We start from the raw sequence: 10,562 nt of genomic DNA, 5'->3' as shown, positions 1-10,562 counted from the left end.
TTGGCACTTTGATATTTCCAGCATGGCTGCTGGAAATGTCAAAGGATTTGTCTTTTCTTTTGTAGAGACAACAACTGATTAGGCTATTTGGAATGTATTAAAATTTAGGAACAAGGTGCAAAGCTGTGCAAACTTTTGTTAATTAAAACATTCCATTTACACAAGCCCAAGGACCCCTTTTGTGTTATCAGTTATAATTGTAATCTTAATTCAAGGGGGTCTAAAAGTTACTTGATTTTTCTGTAAAAATCTACATGTGCTGCCTAAGATGAGTAAACAGATACCTCCTGTCAGTTAATGAGTTCTATGGTTCCAGCTGCACCTGTTTAAAATTTGTTTCCCCGCCCCCCCAGCCCCCACCAGCTTCTTGCATCCCACTGCAGGGCAGGACTGGGAATGGGGGGACCTCCAGGGTGTTTGGCTTGAACTTTTTAACCGCATGTGTCGCCTTTTCTGCCCACCTGGGTCAGATTTCCAAGCAGCCCTCTGGCCACGTGACCGGGGGTGGGGTTTGTGGGAATGCATTATAAAGGCAGCTGTGGGCAGGCTGCCTAATCAGTAGTTCTCCTCTAGACTCTGCTGGTCTGCCAGTGTGAGCTCCTGTGGCACCTTCTGCTTTATTCCTCCGGCACCCCTTGTCCCAGCAAGTTTCCAACATGGTGAGTGTGGTTGCTGACCCCTTGGGTGAGGGCACTGTGGAAGCCCTGCTCCCACAACAGATTATGATGCAGGTGGCCTGGGTCTCCCCTGCACCCCAGGGGGGAGGATGGGGTGGTTGCTCTTGGCCACCGCCCTTGGAAGTTCAGAGTGCTTTGGCTTCAGGACCTGGGGACTTGGAGGAACTGAGGTCCCCATGCCCACATCTCCCAAGTGGCTTTACTTTCCCGGCCACCTGGCAGAGCTGTGCACTGCAACTTCCCAGGCCCTGGGACTTGCTGACTAACCATCTGGAGAAAGGGGAAGGGGAGCTCCTCGGGCACTCCTCCCCAAGGGAGGAATAGGCTGTCGTGTGTTTGGACCTGTATATCCACTGTTAATTTCATGGTGCAATTATAACTGAAGTCGACATGGACGTGGCATGCAAGGTAGCTTCTTCTCGGGCATGGTGGAAACAAGTATCTCAGAGTACCTGTGGGAGACCTCACCATGTGTTCTGGTGGAATGTAGCAAGTGGTATTTTTGGAGGAAGGAATGCAGTCTGTACTTGATCTGAGCCTTACCGGACTACCAGTTAGCCAGAGCCCAGCACACAGTAGCAAGTTACCTGAGGACGTTTTGCTGGTTAAACAGTGATTCGGAAAGCAAGGTGAGGTGTTGTGCAATGTTAACACCAAAGGGACTGGGGGCCTGCGCAATGGCTCAACTGGCTAATCCTCTGCCCTGCAACTGCCTGCATCCTATTTGGGCATCGGTGTGTGTCCTAACTGTTTCCCTTCTCCTCCAACTCCTGCACATTAGCAGGAATCTAGATCAGAAGTGGAGTGGCCAGGAACTGGCTCCCACCTGGGTTGCCATACCATAGCACTGCTTCCCTCTCAAAGCACATGTCTTATTTAGCAGCTGTTGCACATTTCTTAGGCAGCTTTTAACAGCCTGAAATTTCATTATTTGGGAAGGTAATGAGACCTTTTTTGGTGTTGATGCAATGCGGTGAGTGTGCCTTTGTTTTCCCTCTGCAGTCTGCAATTGGTGGTGATTGTCTTGCTTTCCTAAACTGGAGGGAATTTGGTACCTTTGGGCTGCTCAGCAGGTTGAGAATGAAACCAGGTTTATTCCCCAATGCCCCATCCTCCCACCTGGCTTACACTAGCAGTGTGGTCAGCTGGCACACTTAGCCTTTGCTAAAGCATGCCCCTCCCTTCTTCACCCTTTGCAGGATGAACACTGCTCTCCCTGGACAGTTTAGAAGGCTGGCTAGCACCACAGTCAGTTTAAGGCAGTGCTACTTGCTGTTGTGGGGAGTTTTCTGCATTGAATTTCCCTGAGCTGGTTTAAGCTGCCTCTTCAAAGGAGAAGGAAAGTGGTGTCTTTCCAAAGAACAGGACTAAAGAGGGCAGTGAGTTGAATGGGAGCGAGTCAGCTGGCCAGATGGGGAATGGTGCCTTAGGAACTAGGGGAACCCTACAAATGGCACAAGAGTTTGTGGTCTCCTCAGATATTGGAAATCCAACCCTGAATACCTACAGTGACTAGGAAGCAAAGGCCTGTCTGCTTGGCAGAACTGGCAGCTCATTAACAGAGCTTTGGTCTCCCAAAGCAGCTTCTCTTCCTTATGTCTTCAGCAACATCTTGTGAAGGAAGTAGAGCCTGGGCAGGAGAAGTCCCCAGGAAGGTGATCATCTTCCTGGAAGACATCTGCCTGGGCGTGAGTCACTCACCATTGTCTCATCTGGGGTGTGCATTTCCTTTTCCTCTTTCCTCCCCACAGCGTGAGTGCATCTCCATCCACATTGGTCAGGCTGGTGTCCAGATCGGCAATGCCTGCTGGGAGCTCTACTGCCTGGAACATGGGATCCAGCCCGATGGCCAGATGTCAAGTGAAAAGCCAATTGGGGTATTAGACCAATCCCCCGACACCTTCTTCAGCGACACAGGCACTGGCAAGCATGTGCCCAGAGCCGTGTTTGCGGACCTGGAGCCCACGGTCATTGGTGAGCTGGCACTGGGTACCAGGAGCAGGGCCAGGAGCTCTGTGCTGGGGGAGCCCCTGGTACCCTGGGGAGGGACATGGTCAGTGACAGGTGACCCAACTGCTTCCCCTCTTCAGATGAAGTTCGCACTGGCACCTACCGCCAGCTGTTCCACCCTGAGCAGCTCATCAATGGCAAAGAAGATGCCGCGAACAACTATGCCCGTGGCTACTACACTGTTGGCAGGGAGATCATTGAGTCTGTGCAAGAGCGCATCCGCAAGCTGGTGAGTGCAGTGGCTTGACTGAAGTGGGGTGGGTATTTTGCTTTGGAGCTCTCAGAGGAAGCAAACTGTCAGAATGTTTGCTGCCACCTGAAGGAGACTCTGGTAGCCCATTGAACTGATTGGGCTCCTTGGACCCTTAGGCCTGGGTGATGGGCAGGAGCAACAGCTGCTTCCCCTGCTTCCCTGTCTTCTCAGGCTGCCTCGGGCCCCCATGTCCAGTGAGGTCAACTTACTTGGAGTCCATGGGAGATCCAAGCAGCCTTCCCAGTTTTGCTGACAAGTGTGACCATGAGCTCCTTTGTTAAAGCACATGTTTGTAATGGCTCGTGTGGGGTTGCTCAACTCTTGTACTTTAACATGTTGATCAAGCTCATTAGAAGCAGCTGGGCTGGTGTCTGTTAAACAGAAAGTCTCAAGCTCACAAAGCAGGTACAAGCCTGATTAGAAACAGCCAGAGCCCAGAACTTTGACTCACACTAATGAAGCTGAGAGTGGGGGCAGGTACCTCCTCAGGATAACAGCGAGTGTGTCACTGAGACTTGCAGAAACCTGGCCTGGCTGCTCCCCTGGAGCTTCTGACTGTGGCTGACTGTTGCAGGCAGCCTCCTTCATGTGAACACACTGTTAAGATTGTAGTCATTAGGAGCTTTTTGGCCCCATGTTCTTTGGGTATGTGATCAGCTCGTGAGCAGTTGACAAAAAGCATGTGTAAAGCCAGGCCGGGGGAGCGTATTACAGCAGGCCCAGCTCAGCCAGTCAGTTCTCAAAAACATGAAGGACACAAGTTCACAGCTTCCTGCTTCTCCCAGATACTTCCCAGCAACTTGTGCAGCATGGGCACTTGCTTCCTAGGCTTAGACATCAAAGCTTCAGACACAAGAGTGACTTGGAAAGCGGGACCTGACTAGGGGGACAGATACACCTTCAAAAGATATGTATTTTAGGCTCTGGGGTGAAGCTCATTCACTGTGATGACCTTCCGTGGACATGCTTGGTTGTGGGAGTGTTTGCCTAAGTGGATGACACTGGGCAGACCAGGGTCAGCCCTGCACCTTGTGTGCTCCTGTCTAGTGGTTAGCCAACTGAGGGTGGGTTGAGAGTGTCCCTTGCTATGGGCACCAGGAATGGCTGCCTGTGAGGGGTCAGGTGGTGTGCTTGCAGCAGAGCAGCCCCTCCTGCGGCCTCAGGGCCTCAATGCTAATCACTTTCTTTGCCAGCTTACCAGCATGAGTAGGCTCCCCAGGACCAGGCTATATGCTATGCTAAGGCTTCATTGACTTTCTCGAAAACCTGAGGGAGGGAGATTGCAGTTCTCACTAAATGGGAGCACTGAGATGCAGAGTGAATTTGGTCACAGTTGCACAGTAAGGAACGGGCAGAGCTGGATCTAGATCCAGCAACAGGGTCCAGGGGTATGGCACCTCTGTACTCCAGACCAGGAAGAAAACAAGTGCCAAGAGCTGGGGGGGTCCAGGCACCAGACACCAGGCTGGGGGTCTCACACCTGCCCTGCAGTGGCTGACAGCTCACTAGCAGGTGCCCTTAGTCTGTGGGCACAGCAGGGGCACCAGAGGACTCTCTCAGGTACTGTTGCAGGACTTGTGATTCTTCTTCCTGAAGCAATGAAGAGTTAACTTCACGTTGAAACAGGCTTTGGAGCAGGCCCTTCCTCTCCCTGCCCTCCTTCCCAGGAGTGACCGTTTTGATGTATAGCACCTAGAAGCTCTCTGGTTGTTCTCGGCAAATGGTCAGCAGAAGTTAAGTCACTGTGTGCATAGTCAGGGGTTCATAGAAGTCCTCTGACTTGGAGCAGGGGAATCCACACTAAAATCTATAATCCTCTTTTGCAGGCTGAGCAGTGCTCGGGCCTGCAGGGTTTCCTGGTGTTCCGCAGCTTTGGTGGAGGTACCGGTTCTGGGTTCACTTCACTTCTAATGGAACGCCTCTCCGTCGATCACGGCAAGAAGTCCAAGCTGGAGTTCTCCATCTACCCGGCCCCTCAGGTCTCCACAGCTGTGGTGGAGCCCTACAACACCGTCCTCACCACCCACACCACCCTGGAGCACTCCGACTGTGTCTTCATGGTGGATAACGAGGCTATCTATGACATCTGTCGGAGAAACCTGGACATTGGGCGCCCCCGTTACACTAACCTTAACCGCCTTATGAGCCAGGTTGTGTCGTCCATCACAGCCTCTCTGCGGTTTCAGGGAGCCCTGAATGTTGACCTGCAGGAGTTACAGACCAATTTGGTCCCCTATCCCCGCGTCCACTTCCCTCTGGCCACTTACGCCCCAGTTGTCTCCATTGAGAAGGCCTACCACGAACAGTTTCCTGTAGCAGAGCTCACCAATGCTTGCTTTGAGCCAGCTAACCAGATGGTGAAATGTGACCCTCGCCTTGGGAAATACATGGCTTGCTGCCTGTTGTACCGTGGGGATGTAGTTCCCAAAGACGTCAACGCTGCCATTGCTGCTATCAAGACCAAGCGCAGCATCCAGTTTGTGGACTGGTGCCCCACGGGATTTAAGGTTGGCATCAACTACCAGCCTCCCACGGTGGTGCCCGGTGGAGACATGGCCAGGGTCCCGCGAGCTGCCTGCATGCTCGCCAATACTACAGCCATTGCACAAGCCTGGTCTCGTCTGAACCACAAGTTTGACCTCATGTATGCCAAGCGGGCGTTTGTCCACTGGTATGTGGGTGAGGGCATGGAGGAGGGAGAGTTTACTGCGGCTCGTGAGGACATGGCTGCGTTGGAGAAGGATTATGAGGAGGTGGCAGCAGACCACGCTGAGGGAGAAGATGAGGAAGAGGAGTATTAGTCTGTCCGTAACTGCTGGTTGCTCTACTGTTCTGTCCTGTGTTGCTGTCCATTGTGTCCCTATGTGTCAATAAAGATAATCATTTATTTTTGTATAAAATCTCTCAGGTGTGCATTTGCTGTGTCGGATGGAATGTTCCAGAATTGAGTTGATGAGTGGTGCTAAAAATCTGAAGTTGGCAGGCTGGGTGCATATGCTGGAATTGAAAAGTTGTGATAGTGAGTCAACGGGTCTGGTACACTGGGCCAGTGCTGCTTGGGGTAAAATATGTTTGAGTCTGTCATCCACAGCAGGCAAAGTTGTGTGATGGCACTCCTGGCTTCCCCTATAATCTAGGTTTCTACTGAAACATATGGCAAGGTAGCAGGTGATGACCTAGGCACTTTGGTCCCTGCCACCCACGTGGGAGATCTGCATGGAACTTCCAGGAATCTGACTTCAGCTTGGCCCTGCTGCTTTTCTGGGACCATCTGGAGGGTTGGGCTGATGGGCAGAAGACTGCTGTTGCATTGCCTTTCAATTAAAGCTTTCACAAATGATTATGAAACCTACAGGTATTAACATGCAAGGATTCTAATCCTGTAAGTTTGAAGTGACCTTTACATCCTGTTTTTAAAAATATGTTATTAGAAATGCAGAGTCAGGAGATGGATGTTTCTGTCCACTGGTGTATTTTCCAGGTGACTGCAATGTCTTGGACTGAGCTGATCAGACGCTATGTTTGTGTCTCCCACATGGATGCAAGGTCCTAAGGCGTTGGGCCATCCTGTGCTGCTTTCCCAGTGCACCAACAGGAAGCTGGATGGGAAGTGGAAGAGCCAGGACAGGACCCAGCATCCATATGAGATGCTGGTGCTTTCAAGGAAGGATTTAGCCACTAGCCAGTTGCACTGGGCCCCATTCATGAGCCTTGTGCACCTACTTCATCAGCATTTACATAAGAGTCATGACTTTAACTTTCAGAAGATTACATTTTATTGAGGATGACAGATAGCATGGGGAGCCTGTGGGATCCTCTTTAGATTGCTTCTTTATTCTCTGTGTTGAGGAAGTGCAGCCACAACCCGAGAGAGAGACCAGGAAGCAGGTTTGGGTGGGTTGAGGGCACTGAGAAACTTTTCAAAGCCTCATGGAGAGTGGGAAAGGAAGAAATGAATGGGAATGTAATCTGACTGCAAGTCACATAATCCCACTGGAGATTGGTGTCCTGAATTTGCAGCAGATTTGTGAGTGCCACAGCCCTGGCAGGCCAAACTTGATTCAAACATGTTCAAGGTTTTACTAAGTCAGCACCATCAGAAACTGGAGCAAGGCAGTCACAGGTGTGAACAGGAACAAAAGAAATATGAGGACACAATGACAAAAACAATGGCAGGGTGCTAGGATCAGGGGCTGGCAGTCACTGCTTGGGCAGTGGGGCTGTGGGTCTTGGGTGTGCAGAGCCAGAAAATGGGAAGCATGAGTGAGATAACAGGAGGCTTCAAATCCAGGCCATGAAGGAGTGTGCGTGAGGTTGCTCAGACCTGGCAAGTTGACCAGCAGCAAGGTGGGAAGAGGCCACAGTGTGGATGACAGAGTGGACACCTAGGCACCAAGTGGATAGGAATGGTATTAAGGTTAGGGGGTTGGGATAGATGAGGGAAGAGATAGATGAGGAAAGAGACTGAACTGTTTCTTTGATAGGATCAGATCAGAGTTGTTCCAGGGCAGGCTCGATCCCTGGTCCTTACTTAGGGATCCAGGTTATCTGCTAGGAGTGAAGAGGTACGCGCAGGGGAGAACCCTGAAGAGTGAAGAGAAGGGCAGTCATGGTGGGTCTTTGAAAGTGAGAAGGAAAGCATTGCAACAGCTGGTGGCAGGCTGGGAGAGGCTGACACCTGCTCTCCCAAAACACAGAATAGCACGAGCTCCTGGTGCGCATTGACTCCAGTCCTGTACCATGAGTAGAATGCACAGAGGATAGAGGTGAGCACATGGAAGCTTGGCGGGTGTCTCCTGTAGCGACAAGCATGATGCTAATACCCACACCTCTACGCCCCTAGACCTGCTCCCACATGCATTCTGAATGCTGAGAGCAAGACCAAGAACGGTCTCACGTCAGCCATAGATGGGAAAAAAAATCTAAATAAGCAGAAGCTAGCCTCTCCCCTCTGGTGTTTGCTAACATGATGAGCAGCAAGCTCTCAAGAGAAAACCCTGACTTTTCATGTTTCACTGGGCAAGCCACCTGAGAGATGAGACACCTGTTGATCTTCACCTATGAACTGTAAATCTTAGAATTTCCCTTCTGTCTGTGAGGATCTCTGTAAAACTGTCCAGAAGGCTGACCCCTTCCAATCAGGCCATGAGCTGCCTGGTTGTGCCCCACTCTGAGCTCAGAATGAAGGCAAATGGTTTCTCTGACCTCAGAGGTATGGCTTCCCCTTCACACAAGCAGCTGCAAACACTGAAAACTACTGCATATTTTATGATTTCACTTGAATCTGACCTGAAATGACCCACAGCACAGACATCACAGTCACAAGTGCCTGTGTTCAACTTGGGGACAAATCAAGGCTTCTCATAATCCCATTTCAAGTCCAGGTTTTTGCTATAATGGATCACAGAACTCAGAGAAACACATGGCTACTGGTTTGTCATAAGGAGTATTGGGTTTTTATTTTTTAAGATTTATTGGAAAGGCAGGTCAGATTTACAATGAGAAAAAAGAGTCAGAGAAAGATCTTCCATCTGCTGGTTCACTCGCGAAATGGCTGCAATGACCAGAGCTGGGCTGATGCAAAGCCAGGAGCTCCTTTCAGTTCTCCCATATTGGTACAAGGTCCCAAGGCTTTGGGCAATCCTCTACTGCTTTCGCAGGCCACAATCAGGGAGCTGAATGGGAAGTGAAGAAGCCTGAACATGACCCAACAACCATTTGGGACACCTGTGTTTACAAGGTAAGGATTTAGTTATTGAGTCATTGCACTGGGCCTGATGCAGGATATTGTTGAGGATAGAGATACAGGGGCATGAGGGGTGAGATCTGGAAGCAGGAGCTTCTGTCCTTTGTGTCTTCCAGGCACATGGGCTCCACCTGGAACTCTTGGAGCTTTGTTCCACAGGGATTTTTTTTTAAAGAATTGTTTATTTATTTATTTATTTAAAATACAGGGTGACAGAACTGTTCTATCTACTGATTGAGTCGTGAAATGGCCACAACTGAGCCAGGCTAGAGCCAGGGGCCAGGAATTCCATCCAGGTCTCCCACGTGGGTTTCAGGAGCCCTAGATTGAGGCCATGTCCTGCTGCCTCTCAGAACAGCCATTCCCAAGGAGCTAGATTAGAGTCTCAGGAGCCAGGACTGGAACAGGCACTCCCATATGGGATGCAGGTGGCCCATTTATGATCCTAAGAGCTGAACACTGCCCCAGAGGCTTTTTGTCTGGGAACTCATGTTCAGTTATCTGAGACTCAAGTCTGCCTACCTTCGCCCTCCCTACTGTCCCCACAGACCTCCCATACACCTCACGCACTGTCAGCTATGGGTCTCCTACCTACTCTCACCCACCCTACTCTTTCCCATGGGTCTCCAATGAACCTGCATTTTCCCCACGCCTTACCTACATTCCTCCCCTCTACCTCCTGCCCTGTTTATTGCAGTTGCTGCTTACGGACCACCTGCCTCCATCCTGCTGCTCTCACACCTGCTCCCTGTGAAAGCACCGTCTGATCCCATCAGGAGTTTAGCCACCTGATAGCATCCAGTCTCACACAGACAAAAGGATGATGCTTAGGGTGACCTGTTGCAACCCACTCCTTCTCTGACCTTGCTGTTGCTTTCATCTGCTGCCGCAGCCCCTGAGCTGCTACGGGACAGGCCCCTACCTAGACATCCACTTGGCTCAGTGGGTCCTTTCTTCAGAAAGTGATGTGGACAGAGGACATCAGCCAGCATTCCTGGCTTCCCCAGCCTCACCATAGCTTCAGTTTTCCTTACGTGCAGGCTCTTCCCCAAGAAGAAATGGAGTCTGCCCAGCGGGATTTGATTTGTCAGTTGCACATTGTCTAGCACATGCAGCTGAATGACATAACTGCACATTTCTCAGGGTATGATAGAGAATGACTGAGAACGACTGCATTTTAATGCATCAGAGATGTGCTGAGTTTCACTCAACCACATGTCCTAAATTTGGAATTCGGGTTTCCAGATCCTAATCCAGTGAAAGCAGGTGCTTTCCTCACTGGTAGCACAATGCAGCTGGGGATCTTGTTTGCCAAAATTTATGGATCATATTAGCAGCCAGCGCTCCCTGCTGCTACGGGCCACCGTGGCTCTGACAGAATAGCAACACATGGCGCTGAGGAGTCAAGAGAGCCCTTACTCCAGTGTCGTGTTGTTCTACTTTTAAATTTTCTTTTCTTTGTATTTGAAAGGCTGGCTCACTCCTCAGATGCCTTCAGGAACCAGGGCTGGGCCAAGCTGAAGTCAGAATACCAGAGCTCTATCCAGGTCCCCTAAATGGTGGCAGGGACCTAAGTGTGTGAGCTATTGCCGCTGTCTCCCAAGGTGCACATTAGCAAAAGTCAGAGCAGAGACTAGAATGAGACCCTCCCCCCAATCATGGAAGCAGGTGTCCCACGCTGGGACCTAGCTGCTGAGCCACAGCCCACCTCTATACTTCAAGTCTGTATCCTCTGTGTCTTATGGGGTCTTCCCTGTTCTGTTTGGCCTTCAGTTGTCAGAAGGATTCTGTTGTCCACCAAGAAACTGCTTTTTGTCCGGCTTGCGTAAGAACTGGCTGTTTCAACCTGTGTTGTGGAGCAGTGGCCTGAGCCCTG

General features: G+C 50.7%; 1 protein-coding gene across 1 annotated transcript; it reads left to right on the top strand.

Annotated features, from left to right (window-relative positions):
* The first annotated feature begins 2,515 nt into the window (after positions 1 to 2,515).
* LOC121164435 (tubulin alpha-1C chain-like) lies at positions 2,516 to 5,741 on the top strand. Its single transcript, XM_040992522.1, has 3 exons — positions 2,516 to 2,651; positions 2,768 to 2,916; positions 4,767 to 5,741. The coding sequence occupies exons 1-3, from the start codon at positions 2,531 to 2,533 to the stop codon at positions 5,739 to 5,741; spliced, it is 1,245 nt and encodes a 414-aa protein (XP_040848456.1). The 5' UTR covers positions 2,516 to 2,530.
* The last annotated feature ends 4,821 nt before the right edge of the window (positions 5,742 to 10,562 follow it).

This window comes from Ochotona curzoniae, unplaced genomic scaffold, assembly GCF_017591425.1.
Source record: "Ochotona curzoniae isolate NIBS_2020 unplaced genomic scaffold, NIBS_Ocur_1.0 contig_773, whole genome shotgun sequence".
Lineage (NCBI taxonomy): Eukaryota > Metazoa > Chordata > Mammalia > Lagomorpha > Ochotonidae > Ochotona > Ochotona curzoniae.
This window is presented reverse-complemented; position numbering and strand designations above follow the sequence as displayed.